General features: G+C 47.1%; 1 protein-coding gene across 1 annotated transcript in view; it reads left to right on the top strand.

Annotated features, from left to right (window-relative positions):
- PLXDC1 (plexin domain containing 1) overlaps positions 1–24389 on the top strand; it is an 88612-nt gene that overhangs the window by 29505 nt on the left and 34718 nt on the right. Inside the window, exons 2-4 of the mRNA XM_048517595.1 lie at positions 3652–3818; positions 20497–20640; positions 21962–22031. Of these exons, the coding sequence (XP_048373552.1) occupies positions 3652–3818; positions 20497–20640; positions 21962–22031 (381 nt within the window). The remainder of the gene's footprint in view (positions 1–3651; positions 3819–20496; positions 20641–21961; positions 22032–24389) is intronic.

Here is a 24389-nt window from a genome sequence, read left to right on the forward strand (position 1 = left end):
GCCACAGTTTATTCTTTGTTATTATTTCGAAAATGCCCAGTGTCACTTGTTCCTAGATATATTCCAACCATTTCTGGATTGTCCATTTTTTCTTTTCTTTCCAGCCTAAAGCTATTGTTGCATGTGCTGCTTTGATCATTATTTTATACATATAGCTATATTTTTTATCTACCCTCCTATCCTCCATTTGGCTGGCATCTTCTGAGGATCTTTAGATGCAGGCGAAACGTCAGGGGAGAATGCTGCTAGAACACGGCCCTACAGCCCGGAAACCACATAGCACCCCAGTGATTCTGGCTGTGAAAGCCTTCGACAATACATCTTTCTGGAATTATTGGGCATCAAGGATGCAGTTCTCCCAGTAATTCAGTTCTTCCAGTACAAGTGTAACAGACTTCCCTCTGTGATACACCTCTGAAGATGCCAGCCACAGACGCAGGCGAAACATTAAGATCCACCAGACCACGACCACACAGCCCGGAAAACCCACCACAACTACTGTACTATGGTTGGCATCACTAGGAGATTTCTGCATGTATTAGACTCCTCATGCAAAACAAACAAACAAATAGCCCTTTGCACTGTTAAATGTAGCACATCTCAAGCAATTTGCACTTGCATAAGACACAGTGGAAGCAATTTCTGAGCGCCACAAGATGTAAGGAAGAAAGCAGTTAATGCTGTACAAGATCTTGTGCAAACAGAACTGCTCCCCATCTAGTTAGATTTCTGCTTGCATACTACTGGATCCAAGCTTATGGTTTCTTTACATGTGAACACACATGAAATACGTCCATATAAGAAATCATGCCCCGATGGACATTTGCCCCTGCAGTGTGGCAGACACCTTGTGCATAATGAGCCATTGACTGCTATTGAAGTGTGAAGCAACCTTTGGCTTTCTGCAGGTTTACAATCTCATAATCCTTTAAAAAGACCATTGACTTGCAATTATAGGTTTTAGGAAATCATTAGCTCATAATGTTTTTCCCCCCAAATAGAATAAACTATGCCATACAATCAACACAAAATCCCAGGAATGTATAAGAAAAACAGATTAAATAAAGGGGAAATTCTAATTTTGATTTCCACGGCATTTAGAAGGAGGAAGAGGAGGAGGAGAAGAAGAGTAGTTTGGATTTATATCCCCCTTTCTCTTCTGTAGGGAGACTCAAAGGAGTTTACAATCTCCTTTCCCTCCCCCTCCCCCCACAACAAACACCCTGTGAGCTGGGTGGGGCTGAGAGAACTCCAAAGAGCTGTGACTTGCCCAATGTCACCCAGCTGGCAGGTGTTGGAGTGCACAAGCTAATCTGGTTCACCAGATAAGTCTTCACAGCTCAAGTGGCAGAATGGGGAATCAAACCCAGTTCTCTAGATTAGAATCCGCCTGCTCTCAACTACTACACCACGCTGGCTTAATAGAACCCCCCAGGTTTTTTCTCAACACAGATGTAGTTTTTACCCTTTACTTTTCTTCCCCCTTGCTTTCAAGTTGAAGGCTGCAATCCTAAACACAGTTGGGAGAAAATCGGAGTGAACTCAGTGAGTTGGATCAGACCGACATTTCTGATGGTGAGAAAACAAGGAAAGGTCCTTTTTGACCACCCCCCAAAAGGCAGATCTAGCGATTTTAGGGTCTGTTTGAACAAAAGCCAAGTGGGTTGGGGATGATAATAGGGAGGGGAACTGGGTGAGACAGAGGCCCCTTCCGCACATGCAGAAAAATGCACTTTCAATCCACTTCCACAATTGTTTGCAAGTGGATTTTGCAATTCCGCACAGTAAAATCCAGCTACAAAGTGGATTGAAAGTGCATTATTCTGCATGTGCAGAAGGGGCCAGAGTGAAAAAGCTGGCTGGCTCCATCCTGGTAGAACATACTTTTCTCGTTAAACTCAATAGGACTTACCTGAGAGCAAATGGCTTTTGAGAATTGTGCTGCAAGTTAGTTTCAGCCTCATTATGATAACCTAAATTTGTATCATCCAGTTCTGAACTGAAATGCTAAATCTTCCTCTAGTGTTTGTCGTCTCCTTCGTGCTTGTACTTTGTCCAAGATCAAGAAAGGAAGCAATTAGGTTCAAACTCCCAGGAGGCAACAGAGTACCAAGCTGCATGTGATGCTGGAGTCCCACCAATAGAAATCCAAACAACATAGTTGGCCCAAATAAGCAGTTGGTGAAGAAGCACAACCTGGCCCACGTCCATGGGGAAGGGAAGATTTAACTCTTCCCTCCCGCATGGTTTCTCTGGTTGCTTAAACCTCCAGTAGAGAAAAAAGATAGGTGCATTCTAATCTGGAGGAACCGGGTTTGATTCCCCGCTCTGCCACTTGAGGTGTGGAGGCTTATCTAGGGAATTCAGATTGGCCTGTGCACTCCCACACAACACCAGCTGGGTGACCTTGGGCTACTCACAGCTTTTCGGAGCTCTCTCAGCCCCACCCACCTCATAGAGTGTTTGTTGTGAGTGGGGAAGGGCAAGGATATTGTAAGCCCCTTTGAGCTTACAATAGAGAAAAGGGGGATATAAATCCAAACTCCTCCTCCTCCTCCTCCTCCTCCTCCTCCTCCTCCTCCTCCTCCTCCTCTTCTTCTTCTTCTTCTTCTTCTTCTTCTTCTTCTTCTTCTTCTTCAATAGGGCTTAAAGCCCCAGCAGAGGAAAAAAGACAGGTGCCCTTATTATGCCTGTCTTTTTTCTCAATGGGGCTTAAAGCTCCAGCAGAGGAAAAAAGACAGGTGCCTTTATTTTGTCTGTCTTTTTTTTCAATGGGGCTTAAAGCCCCAGCAGAGGAAAAAAGACAGGTGCCTTTATTTTGCCTGTCTTTTTTCCCCAATGGGGTCCTGAACAGCAAGATTGGGAGACCATTCTAGCCCAGAGGGAAACTCCACTCTCTTTTCCCTAGGCCTACAGCCCTGATCCAGTTTCCCCCCACCAGCAGCTGTTTGTTTTTGACTGAGAGGGCATTCCAACCGTAGAACTTCAGAGTCACGTATATTTGGCCCTGAGACCAAACATTACTAAGAACTTCCTACCTGCTACAAAAACAATTTGGCCCTTGGAACAAACTGCTCAGCAAGGGTGCAGAAACTTCTTCCTTAGAAGTTCTGAAGAAAATCAGGTTTTCTGTCCTCACTCAAATCTGCAACAAACTATATAACAGACATGATAAATTCCTCTGTACCAAAGGATACAGCTCATAGAGCCAGCAAAGTACAGCAGTACAATATTGGACCAGGACCGGAAAAAACATTGATTCAAATCTTTACTCCTTCATGAACTTCACTGGATGTCCTAGGCCCCTTCTGCACATACAGAATAATCCACTTTCAATCCACTTTCAATGCACTTTGCAGCTGGATTTCACTGTGCGGAATAGCTAAATCCACCTGCAAACAATTGTGAGAGTGGATTGAAAATGCATTATTCTGCATATGCGGAAGGGGCCCTAGAGCCAGATTCCACCTCAGCATAACCTACCCCACAGGGTTGTTGTGATGCTGAAATAGAGAGCAGGAGACCATGTATTCTGCCCTCAGTTCCTTGCAAAAAGGGGTGAGAAAAAAGACCGGACAGATAGCTGGAGATCGTCTTAGGGGGCTTCCTTCTGGATAAGAAAAATATTTTGCATTTTTATTTCTCACGCAGCAAGTTGGCGCCAAGACCGTGCATCGGTGACAGGACCAAAACCTCAGTCCTGGGAGCGAACGACCCGGGAGACCCCCGCAAGAGACAAGAAGCCGCAGATCATCCATGACTTCGTCGGGGGAAGTCTGGCCATTGACACGCTGCCGGAAAACGAAACCCAGATTGTGGTGAGTGTCACTCAGGTGACGATGTACAGTCTAGGACATTTAGAAAGGATGGACCACCTTCTGGTTCAAGAAGGCACTTTCTAAAGGCATGTGTGGACAATGCTGCCAGGGCCATGTTGGGAAATACCTGAAGATTTTGGGGGGTGGAACCTGAAAAGAGTGGGGTTTGGGAAATGGAGGGATTTCAGTGGGGTACAATGGCATAGAACAGGGGTAGGGAACCTTTAACACTCAAAGAGCCATGTGGACCCGTTTTCCACGGGAAAAGAAAACACCTGGAGCCGCAAATAATTTTTGACATTTAAAATAAAGATAACACTGTATATATAGGGGTTTTTTTTACCTTTTACTCCGCTCATTCTGAGAAGTGCATGGATGCGCAGCAGGGCGGGCAAGGATGGGGCCGGCGGCTCGGCTCATGGAGCCACAGTGCAAGGGCAGAAGAGCCGCATGCGGCTCTTGAGCCGCAGGTTCCCTACCCCTGGCATAGAATAACACTTGAGCTGTGGGGCTTTCCTGGTGAACCAGATTAGCTTGTGCACTCCAACACATGCGAGCTGGGTGACCTGGGGCTGGTCACTGTTCTTTGGAACTCTCTCAGCCCCACCCACTTCACAGGGAGTTTGTTGTGGGGATAGGAAGGGAAAGGAGATAATAAGCCCTTTTGAGTCTCCTTACAGGAGAGAAAGGGGGGATATAAATCCAAAATCTTCTTCTTCTTTAGTTTGAATCTAAACCGCTGTTTTTTTTCTATTTCATTTTGTACCATCTAGTGGCGACCCTTGCTATCTTGGTCCTGATCTTTCGTATTTCCTTAGTACATATGGCAAACTCCACTCAGAATTGCCATTTGGGTTTTTAACGTCCCCAGTGACTTTGGGTGATTGCGACTTGCCTAAAATCTATTATTTCTATGGTGAAGGGGGGGCACAGGTGGAAAACAGACAGGTTTTTTTGTCCAGACTTTGATCCCGGAACGTTTGCCCCTCTTTAACATGCTAGTAAGTTGGCAAACAGAAGGCTCAAGGAGTGTGATTAGAGGGAAGAATTCTACGACTGGAGCAAATCAATGGCCTATTATTTATGCGCTTTGGAATCGGGAGGGTGAGTCGCATTTGAGATGAAAGGGGAACGAATGTTAATGAATCAGAATCAATACAGGGGAAAATGTGTTGCATACTTTCATGGTGCGGTGGCAGCAGCTGCAGCCGAAAAGTTTCCATACGCTCCAGCTGTGGGCTGGAGTTGCAGAATTTTAGAGGCCTGCTTGGGACTTGCTCCGTTCATTGCATTACTGGATTGGGAGAGATCGGAGGCCTTGCCCATCCAGCTGGGAAATATCATTCATCGACTCAGCATGCATCGGTGGAGTGGCGGAGGGACTTTGCAACCAGCTGTGAAGTTTGCAACAGCAGCTCAGCCTTCAGGAATGGTACTTCCAAGAAGAAATGGGATATTAGACCTGTGAGTATCAGGCCCCTTCCGCACATGCAGAATGATGCACTTTCAATCCACTTCCACAATTGTTTGCAAGTGGATTTTGCTATTCCGCACAGTGAAATCCAGTTGCAAAGTGGATTGAAAGTACATTAGACTGCATGTGCGGAAGGGACTTCAGTCTAAGGACAGACAAGGAATAACCCAAAAAGATGAAGGGGTCACTGCCCTTACAGACAGAGGTGGGATCCAGCAGGTTCTCACCAGTTCCCGAGAGTGGGTTACTAATTATTTGTATGTGCCGAGAGGGGGTTACTAATTGGGTCCACTTTTCCATCTCCACGTCCTTGCCTCCCTGAGAGGCATACTGCCTTTGAACGTGAAGGTTCCTCTTGGGGAGAGGATTTTGAATATGGTGCTGCTGGATGGCACTTATATATATTTATTATGGTATTTTTATTGTATTTTATTGTATTGTTTTTATAAGATTTAGCTTTTACTGTTTTATCGCTGCTTTTAAAGAGTTAGCCATTTTATGTTATTTTATATTTATTGTTGTACACCGCCCGGAGCCCCTCGGGGATAGGGCGGTATAAAAATCTTAATAATAATAATAATAATAATAATAATAATAATAATAATAATAATAATAATAATAATAATAATAATAATAATAATAATATAGCAATTGCGACTAATAATGTAACTCCCTGAACTGGGTTAATCCCTTTCAGGTACTGCAATTCATTGATTCTCAGCCTTTCGTACCTTTTATCTCACCAGTCTTACCAGGTTTGCCTAGGTACGCCTCTGCCCCCTTTGCTGAGGGGGGGCTGGCGAGGGAACCTGTTACTAAAATGTTTGGATCCCACCACTACTTACAGCCCTATCTAGCTGATGACTTTCCTGTCCCCTGCCGAGTCTTCTTCTCAGTTCCTTTGCATACTAAACATTATTACTCCCAACAGTACCTAACCTATGTACTTTATAATGTTCAAAGAGAATGGCAAACTCTGCTTAATTTTGTATGTATCCTATTCTGTATCCCTCAATACATGTTTACTGCCCTCCCCCCCCCCATACGCACACTTCAAAACTATCACAGTGTGGTGTAGTGGTTAAGAGCAGTGGACTTTAATCTGGAGAACCGGATTTGATCGCCTTCTCCTCCACATGAGCAGCGGACTCTAATGTGGTCAGTTAGGTTGGTTTCCTCACTCCTCCACTCTCTGGGTGACTTTGTGACTTTGTGACTCTGGGTGACTTTGGCTCAGTCACAGTTCTCTCAGCACTCTCTCATCCCCACTGTCGGGGTAACCTGAGTACTGGGGGATGGAAATTCTGGTCTGTGTGAATCTGCTGTGTGAAACTATTCTTCGGTTGCTTCCTGACTGCTTATCTCTCCTCCACTCAGCTAGTGAAGGCCACATACTTTGGTCTGTAGTTCAACTGTGGGGGGACGGGGGAATGGGCACGCTGGTTATTTAAAATAGATACGTCCAGAGGTGGGATCCAGCAGGTTCTCACATGTTCCTGAGAGTAGGTTACTAATTATTTGTGTGTGCCGAGAGGGGGTTACTAATTGGTGATTTTGCCACGTGATTTTTCCCTTAGTTACGCCCCTCCTCTCAGCAGTAGTGCGCAGAACTTGAAGCAGTCTAGCAGAAGGTGCACCGGCGTGCGTGGCAGCCTGCGCCTACGTGCATTCGATTCCCTCCCAAGGACCAGCGCAGCGGCTGCGTCCTTGCCACAGCCCCGCCCAGGAATGCCCCGTCCCCGGAATGCCCGGCCACGCCTTCGTTGTGCCCCGCCCAGCCCCATTGGCGCTACGCCACAGTTTGAATCCCACCACCATGGGAACCTGTTATTAAAATTTTTGGATCCCACCACTGGATACGTCCTGGCTGGGGCAGCCAGAGACGTCTTGGCACTGTTCTGGACTTATCTTACCTGCAATAAAGAAATCATTGTTCATCGACAACTGTTTCAATTGTCTGGTTTAAGGAGGTTCTGACACCCACCCACCGCACAAGGTGTCTGTTGTGGGGAAAGGAAGGGAAAGGCGTTTGTAAGCCACTTTGAGATTCCTTAAGGTAGAGAAAAGCGGGATGTAAACTCCACTCTTTCTTTCTATTTCCACAAGCTTAAATTAAAAAAATTTCTACCTAATGCTTCCACCACGGAAATCTCCCTCCTGCGGAGCTTAAAAGCTGCTAGGAATTCAAGAAAAGAGGAAATAATTTAGCGGTGGAGGTATCAGCTGAGGCACAGATGCCAGATCCCTGAAGAACCGAGTGGATCTTGCTGAGACATCAGGAGCGGCAGAGTGCCAAAATGGGCACAGCCAAATGGAACGACGACGCTGTCCAAAATTCAGCGTGTGCGTGGTTTTGAGGATGCGGTGGTTTCCGCCCCAGCGCAAAGGCAGAGACGGAAAAAAGAGGACACATGAATTGCAAAGAGGAGTCATTTGTCAGTTTATGGGAGCAGCGCTGGTGAGACTCTGATTATAGCTTCCTCAAGGGAAAATGAGGAGCTCTTATTTCATTACTGAATTAGATTCTTGTCTTGCACTCAACAGGCTCGATGCGCTCTTGTCTTTTCAGATCCCTGCTTCATGCAGTCAGTCCGGACAATGCCAACGCTGTAGCTCAGCTGTGAAACTGGGATTCGGCTGCAGCAGAGCAGCAAGTCCTAGCTTGGCAAATCGTGGCTGCAGCATCGCTGATCTTTACCCAGCGATCCATATCTCATTTGGCACCCGACCAAGCCCCACTGCACATGCGGAAGAATGCACTTTCAATCCACTTTCACAATTGTTTGCAAGTGGATTTTGCTGTTCTGCACAGCCTCAAAGTGGATTGAAAGTGCATTATTCTGCATGTGCGGAAGGGGCCCAGCCGGTTTATGGGTTTAAATTACAGGCAGGAAAATACTGGCTAGATTTTTGTATCAGTGGAATTAGCAGCCTAGGGAGCCGGTGAAATCCCTCTCACTGGAAGTTGTCAAGCAGTGGCTGGCTGGATGCTTGTCAGGGATGCTCTAGGCCTGAGTTGGACACGGCTGCTCTAGACTGATTCTGCATTGAGGCTTGGACTAGATGGTCTGTATGGCCCCTTCCAACTCTATGATTCTGTGGTGGTCCATTGTAAGGTTCTGATACAGCAGTCAATAATTCAGACTCTAGATGTAGAATCAGTAGTCTTTATTGTGCTGCCACAGTTAGAAAACCAGATCTGGAGATCGTGGTTTGGAAGCCAGATCTGGGGTTAGGAAGCCAGATCTGGGAATCGTGGTTTCTCCAAACACAAATATGTCCTTGGGCCCTGACCAGCCGACGCCAGGCAAGGTGGAAGCAATGCCTGACATCCATCGACAACACAATGGCAGGGAAATTTTGGACACTCTTGAATGCTGAGTAGGGTTTCCAATTTCCTGGTTGTGTCTGGAGTTCTCCCAGAACTGATCTCCAAATTACAGAGATTAGTACCTGAGAAGAAAATAGCATCGAACAGTGGACTCTACAGAACCACATATCCACTGAACCGCCTTTCTTCCCTTGCTAAACAAGAATGGAATCCATTCCCTTTTCGTTTACCTACCATTACTAGTGTCACTTCCTGTGTAGAGATTGTATTAATCAAATTGCTAATCATATGTGTTTTCCTCACGTCATAGGTAAAAGGATGCCTTTAGTTCAGGGGTCTCCACTCTATGGCCCCCCAGATGTACATGGATTACAATTCCCATCAGCCCCTGCCTGCATGGCCAATTGCAAGAGCTGATGGGAATCGCAGTCCATGAACAGCTGGAGGGCCACACTTCGGAGACATTCTTTAGTTGACCGGCTTGATGGTTTATGCCGGCTTTGGTGTTTCCCGGCCCTCTTGGTGAGCCCTGAAGAAGATTTATGTAGAAAATGAAAATCATGTTCTTGCATTTCTAAAACAGACGAGGCTCTTGTAAGCCTATTTTGTAGCTCCTGTCCTTTGACCAACACCGCAGCCCCCATCTCTGGTGCTTGCCGGAGGATTCGGATTAAATAAGACCTCGGAGGGGAAGAGAAAACAAACACTGTGAAAAACAAATTTCAGCAAGTACCGAACCGAGACTATAAAGCTTTATTTCCTTCTTGTGTAACGCGCTTGTTTTTGGGATTGCTTTTCCCTTTTCCCTTCCCTTCTGCTTGTTTTCTTCCTCTCTTAATTTCTGCTGTAACCAAATCAAGGTGGCAGATTGGGACATAATCGTGATCCATGGATGAGGTAATGCTGGAGAGAGAGAGAGAGAGAGAGAGAGAGAGAGAGAGAGAGAGAGAGAGAGAGAGAGAGAGCTGCCAAGTCCACCCATCTCTGGCATTTGCTGTGTTCGGTTTTTTTCTCACTCTCCAACCCCCCACCCCCAACTATTTTATTGAGAACACATTGGAAGCTGCTAGCTTGTCTCTTTGCAAATGGGACAGCCGGAACGACGGCTCCACAGCTGGTTTTTTCACGACTTGCATTCGCTTCTGAGTTCCCTTGCAGCAGCAAACCTCAGTCCTGAACAGGTAGCTGGACATTGTGGGCTTTTTCGCACACATGGTTTGTTCTTGATTTAATATATGAGGTGGTCATATTTTCTGCCTTTTTTTCGCACACACTTGAGCCGTAATGTGGCCCGACCTCTAATCTGTCGCTCATTTCAGCCTTTGTCTCACATTTTTCCTGTCGCTTGATAATTGTGCTACTTTCTTGGATAAAACGGATTCCTCCCACAATCTGGTGCCTAGGTGCAAAACACAACTGGAACAAGCGACTGCGAGGGATCATGCCCACTGTGTGATGCGATTTCCTCCAACCAATCAGGATGCGGTAGAGCTTGCCAGTTGTGCGCGCACATTTCACTGTTTCGTTTCCGTCTCACTCTCCTCCCGCCCCTTCTCGCAGTCACTCATGCAGTGCATTATTTCCAACGCCGCCCCGATATCTCGAGATAGCGAGTTCTCAACGCAGTGGTACACTGAGATAGTGAAATCACGCTGACTCGTTAGCTCGTGATGACGGGGGCCAAGCGTCACACGGAACACGCCCTTGGACGGCACAACAGCCAATCGGAACTCTAGTTTGTACTGCATTCCAGGGCAATGCAAAACCAAGGAGTTTCTGAAGCAACAAGAACATCCACAACAACCTGGTGATGTGTGAATGATCTCGAGCGATGAAACAGCAACAAAAAGGTCAGGATATCGATGCGGATTGCCTTAATTCAAGAACAAACCGTGTGTGCGAAAAAGCCCAGAGTGAGCTGCACTTCTCAGGTCTTGGCTCAGAATCTGTTTTCTTCAGCAGAAAGGTTGTTTTGAATTGGAGTAACCAAGCCCCCCTCTGGTCACCGGCAGCAGATTGAGGGGATACAGTCAGAGGCGTATCTAGGGAAAATGTAGCCCGGTGCAAAATCTGAGTTTTCTGCACACACACAGCCCGTATGGGCAGCTGCCCTTCCCCACCCTGACCAAACAACTTTTTCGCACTAGGTCAGTGTATGGACCTGGGGGAAAGGAGGAGGGGCAAGAGGGTGATTTTCAGCCCCCCATATGACTAAATGGCTGCAGCCCATGGACATTTGACTCCATATAAGAAGCAGTGGCATATGGGTAAGAGCAGGTGCATTCTAATCTGAAGGAACCAGGTTACATTCCCCGATCTGCTGCTGGAGCTATGGAGGCTGATCGGGGGAACTAGATTAGCCTGTGCACTCCTACACACGCCAGCTGGGTGACCTTGGGCTAGTCACAGTTTTTCGGAGCTCTCAGCCCCACCTCCCTCACAGGGTGTTTGTTGTCAGGGCGGGGGAAGGGCAAGGAGATTGTAAGCCCCTTTGAATCTCCTGCAGGAGAGAAAAGGGGGATATAAATCCAAACTCTTCTTCTTTTTCATATGCCCCCCTGGCCAGTACGCCCCTATGTGTTGCCACCTCCAGTTTAAGACACACCTGGAGATTTGGGGGTGGAGCCTGGGGAGGGCAGGACCCCAGTGGGATATGATGCCACAGAGTATACCTTCCAAGCATCCATTTTCTCCATGGGAACTGATTTCTGTAGACTGGAGAGATGAGCTGTTATTCTGGGAGATCCCCAAGTCCCACCTGGAGGCTGGCATCTCTACTTTGAACCGGCCAAGTATCTGAGCTTGGTCGGATCACCCCCTTCCTGGAGGGAACGAAGTCCCCAAAAAGTCGGAGGGGAGGGGAAATGCTTGTCACCAAGCTGACATGTACAGCCCAGCCAACATCTGTCAGAGATGTTCTCAGAGTCTGGGTAACACTCTGTAGGACCAGAGGAAAGGATGACCAGAGGAAAGAAAGGCCAGCCTGCTTTTTGCAGTGGTTTATTGCGTTGTCCTCCTCTGCACCATGTTATTGACACAGCAACCACCGTGGGAGGTATGTTATGTTGAGAGATTATGCTGGGCCCAAGATGCCGGGTGAGCTTCCGTAGCGGAATGAGGATTCAAACCTGATGTCCTAGGGCCTTTCCCCACTCACCGTTTGCTGCGCGCTACTCTTGCCAGTTTTGGAAAATACGATTATTTTTGACTTCTCACTGTTTAGTTTTAGTTTGTTGAGATCACAGTAGTCAAAAAAAGCTCTTAGATATCTTTTGAGTCCAATGGATGTTTGGGATAAAATAACAGCATTGTCAGCATAGAGAAGGAGTGGAACGGGACATTGTCCAATTTTAGGAGGATGGCCATTAACTTTGCTAAGGTGGTTTTGAAGATGGTTTATGTAGATGTTAAAGAGATGAGGTGCCAATATGCATCCCTGTCTGACCCCTCTGGTGATTGGAATTTTTTCGCTACTCTTGCCAAGTAGCGCAGGGTCCAGTGGCACTCCCCACTACAGGGGCGGCGACAACGCAGCCGCCCTAACTCTGCCGCTCTCGAGCCCCCTCAGCGCGCATCATTTCTGGCGCTGCTGAAAACGGCACCTTTTGATGACCCCGCGCAGAGCGCGGCGCAGTGGGGAAGCCGGGAAACACAATCCCCGCACTGAAAAGGTCCACGCCGGATGAAACCGACCTCATTTTTAAAAGTGGGGAAACAGCCCTAGTTGACACTATACCATGCCATCTGTCTAGCTTGATGGCTCTTAATTATTGCCACAGAGTCATGGGAAGAGCTAATAAGGAGATCCGAAGCGATTGGGAGACACTGGATATTCTGCTTAAGGCTGACGGTGAATTCAAGGAGCTTGCTACAAGCAGACCAAAATTAGCACTTTCCGAGAGGTATATGCAGTGGTGGGATTCAGCCTATTTGCACCAGTTTGGTAGAACTGGTAGCTAATTTTTTTTTGTCTAGTTTGGAGAACTGGTTGTAATCCCACTATTGAGTCCTTTCGGAACCGGTTGTTAAATTATTTTAACCCCACCACTGGGTATATGTGCAACAAAGAACAGACCAGAGACAGGGCAAGATGGTGAGAGAACATCTGTATTATGTTCCCTTGAGGTCCAGAAATTTGGGGAGAAAAACCTGGAGATTTGGAGGGTGAAACCGAGGAGGGCAACATTTGAGGAGGGAAAGGACTTTAATGGGGTATGCCATAGTGCCCCCCCTTTCAAAACAGCCATTTTCTTCAGGAGAACTGATCTCTTTCACTCATACCTGCGGGACCGTCTTGCCCCATATGTCCCAAATTGGCCTCTGCGCTCAGCAGAGGCCAATTTGCTGGTGGTCCCCGGCCCCTCAATGATGCGGCTGGCCTCCACCTGGGCCAGGGCCTTTACAGCCCTGGCCCCTGCCTGGTGGAACGCTCTTCCTCCAGCTGTCCGGGCCCTGCGGGATCTTGGCAAGTTCCGCAGGGCCTGTAAGACCGAGCTGTTCCACCAGGCTTTTAGGGAGGCCAGCTGCTGATTGCCCCCTTCCCTTTCTTTGTAACATCAGTAGACCCTGCCGTCCCCACCTTTTCTTAAGGGGCTTAGGTTGCGGGACGCCATCTATTGTGCTTTGTACTTAGAACGCTGTGTTTTAGTGGGGTTTAGTTTTAAATTGTACAGAGCCATATTTAATTTATTCCTGGTCGTTTGTTGATTTTATCCTGTGCTCTGTCTGTATACTTTGTGTTCACTGCCCTGAGACCTTCGGGGGAGGGTGGTATACAAATGCAATGCAATGAATAAATGAATAAATAAATAAATAATAGCAGGGGATCTCCAGCCACCCCCTGGAGGTTGACAACGCTAGTTGGAGCAGGCCAACCAAGTCGTTCATAAACCGCAGTCTCTTTTCATCTGTGAATTAAACACCGAGGAACCTCGGACTGCAGGGAAAACGTTGTTTTGACTGACAATAGAGGAGGGATTTCTTTTCAATGAACTCATCTCGCAGCTTTGTCAACAAATCCTTTGTGAAAAAGATCAGTGGGTCAGCACCTCCAACACAATGCTTTTGTCCTAAAATACTAGTGGGGCAAATCCTAAATTAGCACCCTTTTGATCGAAATTAGAAACTTGGCTGATTTTTTGGGGGGGGGGGGTTGAAAACAGCAGCCAACCCCTGAAGGCCTATATTGGGGGCCAGACCCTGGCTCCGCCATTGCTGTGAAATCCACCCGGTTTTGATGGCGTTCCGAGAATTAACAGTTGGCTAGAACAGAATGTGAACAGTGCCAGCTGTTGGTTTGTTTTCAAAGTTTTTTTTTAAGTTTCAGCCATGTATTCTCAAACAGAGTTCCACCCTTCAAACCCCATTGTTTTCAACCGAAGGTGTAATTCACTCTAGAATTGCCTATCGGTAACCAAAGGTATAGCTTAAAACACGAAAGCCCAATGCAGAAAAAAAAAACACTAGTGGAAAACACAAGAGAGATTTAGAAGATCTGAGAGTGAACTCCCAAGGGGATAGCAAATGTTGTTGTGGCGACTTAAGTGACAACTTAGCAGATTTATGGCAGGATATGTTAGCCAGAACATCTGACCGAGCGGACCTCGTTTCAGACCTTTACACTACAATAAATGTATTTTATTTTCTTCATTTCGGATATTTGCGTGCCATGTCCTCCGATGTCCTGCTGGACTCTTTGTTATTATTGGACGGAATAAATAGAAGAAAATTATTTTCCTACGAAGTTTGGGTTTTTTTAAACAATACACCGCTTGGATCCAGCTGTTGAAATTTATAAGCAGTAAGTGAGCTGTTAAAAAAAACAACCAAAAACAAAACAGAGACGGTCTAAAAAGTTAAATGTGATTAACCCACGAAATTCAATCCGACAGCAAGCTGAAGGGGCTGCGAGCTTTGACAGGTTTAACAAGGATTAAATAAATACTTGGAGAAGAGGTTTGCCAGCAGCTAATAAGTGCGACAGCCAGTTCGGGGATGAGATATCTCTGTTTACCAGATGCTGGAATATTGACAGACAAGTCCTTGCTCATTCTCCCCTGGGCATTTGAACAGCCGGGGTTAGAAGACGGAATGCTGAACTACTGGGCTGTTTGTATAACTATGGCTGCCTGTTATCCCTGGCTGCTGGTGTGGGGTGAGGTGATTAAGGTCAAGAGATCTAAGTTGGGAAACTCCTGGAGATCTGGGGATGGAGCTTGGGGGGCCAAGCAGAGGTGTATCGGGGGAAATGGTGCCCGAGGACAGCACTTCCTCTGGGCACCCCCCACGCTTGGGGGTGGGGTTCGCGGGTGGGTCTCGAGGCAGGGGTTAGAAACTGGCTTGCAGGGAGGCAGGGGCAGAGTGCCATGGTGGGGGGCCCAGGAGGAAGCCTGCCACTGTGGTGCCCATCTGAGTCACCCCTGCCCCCAAGGGCCTGGGTAGGGGAGGAGGTGGTTTGAAGGGGTGCCACAGCCATCTTTAGGCACCTCCCCTGCACCGACTCGGCTCTTCTGAGCTGTCAGTGTGGGGAAGGAGGGGGATGGGGTGATTTTGCGCCCCCCCCACCATTGCGCCTGGGGTGATTTGCCCCCCTTTCCCTGTGGACAGTATGCCTCTGGGGTCAAGTTACCTCAGTGGAGTACAATACCATAGAGTCCACTTTCCATAGTCTAGATATGAGCTGTAATTCAGGGGGATCCCTATGTGACTGGCACTCCTAGGTATGACCCAGATGGGGACTGAGCCCCTTTCTGCACAAATCCCGTAAAACATTTCTAAAAAATTTTCAAACCCCCCTCTACCACCACCACATACACACACTTTACAAGGGTGTATGACTGCACTCATCCCCTTGAAACAATTTCTGGCTCCCATAACATCCCCCTTTTGAGCTCTGTGTTGAATCAATGCTTCCCAGCCTTGTGCTGCATTCTATACTCCTCCTATACTCGAACACCCACACCCTGCCCATGTACTGGTGCGCGCCTGGGGCAAGACCCCCCACCTTACCCCTGACAGCTACGCCCCTGCCCCCCCAACTTATTTCCAGCAGCAAAATGGATTTACTGTAGCAAATAAAGGAAATACTCCTGACATATGAAATGATTTTCATCAATAAAGCACCACTGTGCATGCCTGAAAAGTACTCTCTTTGGGATGTAAAACTAGTTCAATTGAGTAGAAACCCTCTTTCTCTCTCTATTCCTCAGCCAACTAAGAGGGCTCTGGAAACTGTCAGCTGCAGTGATAGGTCGTGGCTTTGTTCTTCGGCATGACTGGCTCTGTAAAGAGATACGGTCAGATGTAGCCTCAGGTAGAAGATGTGGGAGGGGGCAGCAACCTCTGCCATCCCATTGAACCTCTGCTGCTCTGCCACCTCCAGCAACAAGTGCTCCTTATCCAGGGTGACAACAGGGAACCTCTATATCCAGAGGCAGTAAACTTCTGAACAGCAGTGCTGAGGAAGCAACTTCAAGAGAAGGCCTCAGCCTCTATATTTTGTTGGGCCTTCCAGGACAACTATTTGATTTGAAAGGTTTCTGTGTCACTTCTTTAGGGGACTAGCGAACTGGCCACTGTTCAAAAGAGGGTGCTGGAGGAGAAGGCCCATGGTGTCTGATCCAGCCGGGCTCTTCTTATGTTCTTATCTCCTTATTCTTTAGGCCTGAGCAGTAGGGCTTCCTCAACACTTGTGGGAAATGGAGAAGCACAACCGAGGCTTGCTGCCAATCTGCCAACCCCCTGCAATGCAGGAACACACAATCAAAACTCTCCAAAGCTTATACCCCATAATTCCTGTTGGTCTCTAAGGAGATACTGGATTCAAATCCAACTGTCATGCATATGTGTTCAGCCACTGAGGAATGCAACCTCAAACAACCGAGGCTTGCTGCCAATCTGTAAAGACGTCTGGGGAATGAGACAATGTCTTTTTCCACACAAAATGTTGCAAATATTTGAAAAGTGTTTTGGAAAGAATCGTTTTCTTGGGTTTTGTCTTCACAGCACAGAAAAATCAAGCGTTTCAGTTGAAAACGGATTTTTTTAAAAAAAGAAACCACGCAGATGTGTCTTGAAGCCGTGAAGACTTAAAATCTGCGCAGCCTTGCCCCTTGTGACATCACATCTATGTGCTTCGAATCTACCTCATGCAGAACAAAACAAAAGGAAAAATGGCACATTTGAATAATTGGCAAGCAAAAATGAATGTATCAGTGCACAGCAATGATGGAATTGGCAGGCAGTCCCGATGCCAGATGAGGAAACATCTGTAGGAAACTTCAGCACTGCTCCAGTGAATGGCAGTAATACCAACCAATCAAGCCTTTATTGGCATATAAATGGCAGTAATATACACTTCCCCTCTCCATCATCTCAAAATATTAGTTAGTCATTCATGCATATATAGTTTCAGAGATAGCCCTGCTTGTCTGCAGTAGAATAGCTAGATTTTAGTCCAGTAACACCTTAGTAACACCAAGAATTTTGGGGTATAAGGCAAAGGGCGCTTTCATAGAATCATAGGCCCCTTCCGCACATGCAAAATAATGCATTTTCAAACCACTTTCACAACTGTTTGCAAGTGGATTTTGCCATTCCGCACAGCTTCAAAGAGCACTGAAAGCAGTTTGAAAGTGCATTATTCTGCATGTGTGGAATGAGCCATAGAGTTGGAAGAGACCCCTGGAGTTATCAAGTCCAACCCCCTGCAATGCAGGAACACACAATCAAAACTCTCCAAAGCTTATACCCCATAATTCCTGTTGGTCTCTAAGGAGATACTGGATTCAAATCCAACTGTCATGCATATGTGTTCAGCCACTGAGGAATGCAACCTCAAATAATCTTTCTTGTTACTTCAAATGCAATGATAGTTCAACTAGTCAGCTGGCGGTCACAGTGATCTCGTGGTATGAATGTGTGGGTGCAGTACGCTTGTGGTATTGCTCAATTCACAGATGGACCAGCTGTGATTTCTGTTGGATTGTATTCACAGTGCTTTACAACGGGGTTGGGGTTTTGTTGGACAACACAACCACAGAAAAAGAGTATGTATCAGCCACAGGAGTATCCAACAGGGACTATCAAGGTCTATATAGAATCCTGTCTGCAATTTCCACTGAGGATTTGGTAAACTTTTTGATAGCAAACATTAGTGGTTTCTTGCAACTGCAATTAATTTGATTCTCTTGGTATGCGTTTCTATGATTTTTTAAAATTTCTCGTGTACACAGAGAATTGCTTGCCTGACCTGCTTCGCTCCCATCAGAGACATTTCCTAAGAAATATGAAAGTTGGTTAAACAAGGACACAAAACATGTACGCTCTTAGAGAACATAAGAACATAAGAACATAAGAACAAGCCAGCTGGATCAGACCAGAGTCCATCTAGTCCAGCTCTCTGCTACTCGCAGTGGCCCACCAGGTGCCTTTGGGAGTTCACATGTAGGATGTGAAAGCAATGGCCTTCTGCGGCTGTTGCTCCCGAGCACCTGGACTGTTAAGGCATTTGCAATCTCAGATCAAAGAGGATCAAGATTGGTAGCCATAGATTGACTTCTCCTCCATAAATCTGTCCAAGCCCCTTTTAAAGCTATCCAAGTTAGCAGTGGCCATCCACACCACCTCCCTGTGGTAGCATATTCCAAAACACCAACTTCCGCCATCGCTATGCGTGAAGAAGTGTTTCCTTTTATTAGTCTCCTAATTCTTCCCCCCAGCATTTTCAATGAATGCCCTGGTTTCTAGTGATTGTGAGAAAGAGAGAAAAATTCTCTCTCTGTCAACATTTTCTACCACCCATGCATAATTTTATAGACTTCAATCATTATCCCCCCCTCTAAGACGTCTCCTCTCTCCAAACTAGCAAGAGTCTCCAAAGCGCTGCAGCCTTTCCTCATAAGGGAAAGGTGCTCCAGTCCCTCAATCATTATCCTCGTTGCCCTTCTCTGCTACTTTCTTCTATCTCTCTTCAATATCCTTTTTTGAGATGTGGTGACCAGGAACTGAAACACAGTACTCCAAGTGTGGCTCAGCACTAATGGCTTTATATAAGGGCATGACAATCTTTTGCAGTTTTATTATCAATTCCTTTTCCTGATTATCCCCAGCATTAGAGTTCGCCTTTTTCTACAGCTGCCATACATTGAGTTGACATTCCCATGGAACTATCAATTAAGACGCCAAATCCCTTTCCCTGGGTTCTGTGACTGATAGCACTTGAAGCCCCTGTAAGCGTGTATGTGAAGCTTTGGATTTTTTTTTGCCCCTATGTGCATCACTTTTTTTGCATTTTGCTACATTGAACTGCATTTGCCATTTCTGGAGCCCACTCACCTAATTTATCAAGGTCCAGCTTTGGAGACTTTTACCCTCGCAATCCTTTGTGGTTCCTCACCACAATCTCTACATAATTTGGTATCATCTGCAAAACTTTGGCCACCACTGCTACCCACCCCTACCTTCCAGGTCATTTATGAATAGGTTAAAGAGCACTGGTCCCAATCACGGGATCCTTGGGGGGGGTCAATTCTCACTCCCCACATCTCTCCATTGTGAGAATTTCCCATTTACACCCACTCTTTGCTTCCTGTTTCTCAACCAGTTTTTAATCCATAGGAGGACTTCCCCTCTTATTCCTTCATTGCTGAGTTTTCTCAATAGTCTCAATAGAGTTTTCTCAATAGTTTTCTCAATAGAGGCTGGACATTTTGACGACCTTGGCAAAGTGTACCTCTTGTCGCCATAGCAATTGCGCAATGTTGATCAGCAAGATAGTGCACACAATTTAAAATGATAAAGGAAGCAATACTGAAACATCAATGAAAAATTATCAGGGCAGCAATAACCCGCATTTGGAAGACAGTTTTTAAGGAACAGGATCTGCCGGGGCGAGGGGCGGGGATAAGGTGTGCTCTGAATGAGCACAACGTTTTGCGGATGTTCCATTTGAATGCAGGACCTTCCTGGTCTCCGTGAAGAAGAAGAAGAAGAAGAAGAAGAAGAAGAAGAAGAAGAAGAAGAAGAAGAAGAAGAAGAAGAAGAAGAAGAAGAAGAAGAAGAAGAAGAAGAAGAAGAAGAAGAAGAAGAAGAAGAAGAAGAAGAAGAAGAAGAAGAAGAAGAAGAAGAAGAAGAAGAAGAAGAAGAAGAAGAAGAAGAAGAAGAAGAAGGAGCAGGAGCAGGAGCAGGAGCAGGAGCAGGAGCAGGAGCAGGAGCAGGAGCAGGAGCAGGAGCAGGAGCAGGAGCAGGAGCAGGAGCAGGAGTTTGGATTTATATCCCCCTTTCTCTCCTGTAGGAGACTCAAAGGGGCTGACAATCTCCTTGCCCTTCCCCCCTCACAACAAACACCTTGTGAGGTAGGTGGGGCTGAGAGAGCTCCGAGAAGCTGTGACTAGCCCAAGGTCACCCAGCTGGCGTGTGTGGGAGTGTACCGGCTAATCTGAATTCCCCAGATAAGCCTCCACAGCTCAGGTGGCAGAGCTGGGAATCAAACCCGGTTCCTCCAGATTAGATACACAAGCTCTTAACCTCCTACGCCACTGCTGCTCCACTGCTGGGGGAGAAATCCCCAGGTGGAAATAACCCTAACCTCCTTCCAGGACATTTTCACCCAGCATCTGATGGTGAAAATGCTAAATTCGTGGTCCTCACCTCATGTCTCAGAGGGAGACACATTTGCTATTTCTGCCTACCAAAAGAGTCACACTAATGTATGCATTCTGTGGTTTGGTGCAATTGCTAGGAAATCCTATTCTTCTCCCTCTATCCTTCCTGTACTAATGGAAGACAGGGCCACAGCATCTAGTCTAAAGTCACAGGAAGCTCCCCCAAGGTTCAAGTGATCCTTCACATGCGGTCTCTCTTTTTCCTCACAGGAAGACAACCATAACTACTACATATCCCGGATCTACAGTTCAGGTGAAGCACGAGCCAAGGACCTCTGGGTGAACATCGCAGAAGCCAACAGAACCCAAGTCAGGGTCCATGGGATATTGTCCAATACGCACAGACAGGCTGCAGTGAGTCCTTTCATTTCGCCTGCTACTGTCCGTGGGGTGGCCAGGGCTCTCTTGAATCCTTCAGTGTTAGCTGCTTGCAAATGTTTTACCAATCTTTTTTGGGATGGGCAGCAATTTTCATCTTCCCTTCTCTAGCAATAACAGTGACCCTCGTTCAAACAAGGTAACATTAGATCAGCCATTCTCAACCAGGGTTCCCTGGTACCCTGGGGTGCCGTGAGCATGTCCCAGGGGTACCATGGCAACACTAACGCCCCCCCTGGTTTTTGTGGTGTCTCCCACCGGCGCCAGCAAGGACATGGAGCTGGCCCACGGGGCAGGGCCTGCCACAAGGTCAGCAGCCACCACCACCCCCAGTGCTTCCCTTCACCCTGGGAGGAGAAGGTGGGGGGTATGGCAAGCAGGGGCAATGGGAGGGGAAGGTGAAGGGTGGCAGCAGGGGTACCGTGAGATATGAAGAGTGAGGTCAAGGGTACCCTGACCTCAAAAAGGTTGGGAAACACTGCATTAGATTAATTCTGTACAAGAACAAAAAGAGGTTGGATTTAAATCCCACCTTTCTCTCTTGTAAGGAGACTCAAGGTGGCTTACAAGCTCCTTTCCCCGCATCTCCCCATAACAGACACCTTGTGAGGTAGGTGGGGCTGAGAGAATTCCAAAGAACTGTGATTAGCCCAAGGAAAAATCCTGCTGTAGCCTCTCCCCCCACACCAGAGCCTCCCAAATCCAATTAGAAAGGTGGGCACAAGCCAGGCCTGAGCAGTGGGGGATGGGCTGCGCTCCTCCGTGGCCCAAAAGATGGGGTGGGATGCATCTGCCTAACCACAATAAAGGATGCACCCACCTAGTCCAGCTGTGCGTCTCAAGTTCTTTGTGGATGGCTTACTTACCTCCACTCCACTGCCCCCAGTACTGTTGCAGTTGCCTAGGGACAGCCACAAAAGGCATCTGTTTCTTAAAGTTACAGGCATTGGTATTTTGGGTGAGTTAACCCTATATATTTTTTAAATTGAAAATTTCAGACTTTTCTGCCAACTTGGGACTTTTCTCAAACTTGTAGAAAGATCTGCCTTGTCTGTTCAGGGTTCCTTCTCTGGATTAAAGTGTTGACAGATTTGGCCACAATGAGAATTAGGTCTATTGATGGTTTAATCTGCAAACGGTAGTCTAAATTTTAACCTGCTTTTGTACAGAATCTGGATTTATTTTTCAAGCACAGTTTGGTCTTGATCTTCTTGGAGATATGTGAATGTGAACATCTGACACATCAGCCAGCACATTTCCTGCCTCCATGCGGTTATTCCCATTTATCTTCCTACAGAGAGTCACCCTATCATTTGACTTCCCCTTTTATGGGCATCACCTGCGGCACGTTACCATAGCAACAGGAGGTGAGCCTCGCTGGGTACCACACTGGGGATAAGGGATGCTGTTTTGTAAAGGTTTGGAGAAAACAAGTGGGTAGTTCTGCAGATGGACAAAAGTTTCAGAACCAACGTGGGGACTGGCATTGTAGATGCATGTGGTGTAGGTCATCCCCATCCTTTTCACCTAAACGTATGGTTTTTAAGTATTATTAGTAGTGGGGAACTTTGAAAGAGGGTAGGAAGTAGAACCTCATTGTAGCACACTGCTGCCTGCCACCCAGGTCAGATGTTCCTGCCTCTCTTCCCGAAATTGGAGCAATAAGTGTGATCCAGGAGACACCCAGATGTGAGCTGGCATTCACAAATCATGACAAGCACCCGAACTGACAAACAAAGAAAATAATAACTCGATAGCATGAAGACCTCCAAAATCAAAACATGACCCAAATCAGTATAAAATATACAAGGAAGGAAGGAAGGACAATATATGGGCATAAATAAAGAAGAGAATTTATACCGCACCTTTCTCTCCTATAAGGAGACTCAAGGTTGCCTACAAGCTCCTTTCCCTTCTTCTCCCCACAACAGGTGAGGCAGGTGGGGCTGAGAGAGTTCAGGGAGAACTGTGACTAGCCCAAGGTCACCCAGCAGGAATGTAGGAGTGCGGGAACACATCTGGTTCATCAGATAACCCTCTGCCGCTCAGGTGGAGCAGTGGGGAATCAAACCTGGTTCTTCAGATTAGAATCTACCTGCTCTTAACCACTACAAACCCAACCTCACATAGCCCTTTGCACTGTTAAGTGTAGCACCTCTCGAGCAATTTGCACTTGTGTAAGACACAGTGCAAGCAATTTCTGAGCACCACAAGATGTAAGGAAGAAAGCATTAAGTGTTGTATTGTAAGGAAGAGAGCATTAAGGCAGGTGTCAAACTCGCGGCCCTCCAGATGTTATGGACTACAGTTCCCATCATCCCCTGCCAGCATCATGCACCCCCATCAATTTAGATTTCGGCTTGCATACCACTGGATCCAAGCCTATGGTTTCTTTATATGTGAATACACATGGGGCTCAGGGGGGCAGAAAACTCAGATTTTGTGCCAGGCTGCATTTTCCCTGGTTGTAATCCAGGCATTCCTGAGGCAGAAGGGAATGGAATTAGCAGAATGGGCCAAACAAAAGCCTCTAAGCTAGGCTGACCAGATGTCCCGGGCTTTGGCGTGGACAGTCCCCGCTTTTAAAATAATTCTTAGGTGGTTCCCGCATCGACTGCTGGCTCTTTTTCAAGTGTCCCGATTTTTGGAAGGCTGCCGCACTGCCTTCTGGGGCGCAAGGCAGTGCGGCAGTCTCCCGTGCACGCGGCCACAGGAGCACGGCCTTCTGGGGCGCGAGGCAGTGCGGCAGTCTCCCGCGCACGCGGCCACAGGAGCATGGCCTTCTGGGTCGCTCCCGTTTCCCGCCCTGTGACAGGGCGGGAAACGGGAGCGTCCCAGAAGGCAGTATGTTTCTGCGGCTGCACGCGCATGCGCATGCGCGGCCGCCCACCACCTGCCCATTCCGGTTTACAAAGGTGACCATCTGGTCACCTTACTCTAAGCTTAATGTAATATGGAATAGAGGAGGGAGGCCTCCAGATGGGACCTGGGGATCCCCAGAATTACAACTCATCTCCAGACAACAGAGATCAATTCCTGTAGGGAAAATGGGTACTGCAAAGGGTGGACCATATGGCATTATGCCCTATTGAGATCCTTCTCTTCCGCTAAATCTGCAGGAGTTTACCAACCCTACCCTCTATCCCCTCCTGGTGGCCAGCAGGGACCTGACAACCCAATATGATAGAGCCCCATTTCATCTGGTCCCAGAAGCTAAGCAGGGTCTGTATTTGAGTGGGAGACCACCAAGGAACCAGGGGGCATACATTGAAAATGCTGGGGGGAAGAATTAGGACTAACAAAAGGAAACACTTCTTCACGCAACGTGTGATTGGTGTTTGGAGTATGCTGCCACAGGAGGTGGTGATGGCCACTAACTGGATAGCTTTAAAAGGGGCTTGGATAGATTTATGGAGGAGAAGTCGATCTCTGGCTACCAATCTTGAACCTTCTTGATCTGAGGTTGCAAATGCCTTAGCAGACCAGATGATCGGGAGCAGCAGCATCAGAAGGCCATTGCTTTCACATCCTGCATGTGAGCTCCCAAAGGCACCTGGTGGGCCACTGCAAGTAGCAGAATGCTGGACTAGATGGACTCTGTTCTGATCCAGCTGGCTTGTTCTTATGTTCTTAAGGAAGGCACTGCAGAAGAAGGCAATGGTGCTTTGCTTCTCACGTGCCTTGAAGGCCTCTTGCTGGGGTCACCACACATTGTTTGTGAGTTG

This window comes from Sphaerodactylus townsendi, linkage group LG15, assembly GCF_021028975.2.
Source record: "Sphaerodactylus townsendi isolate TG3544 linkage group LG15, MPM_Stown_v2.3, whole genome shotgun sequence".
In the NCBI taxonomy this organism is placed as follows: domain Eukaryota; kingdom Metazoa; phylum Chordata; class Lepidosauria; order Squamata; family Sphaerodactylidae; genus Sphaerodactylus; species Sphaerodactylus townsendi.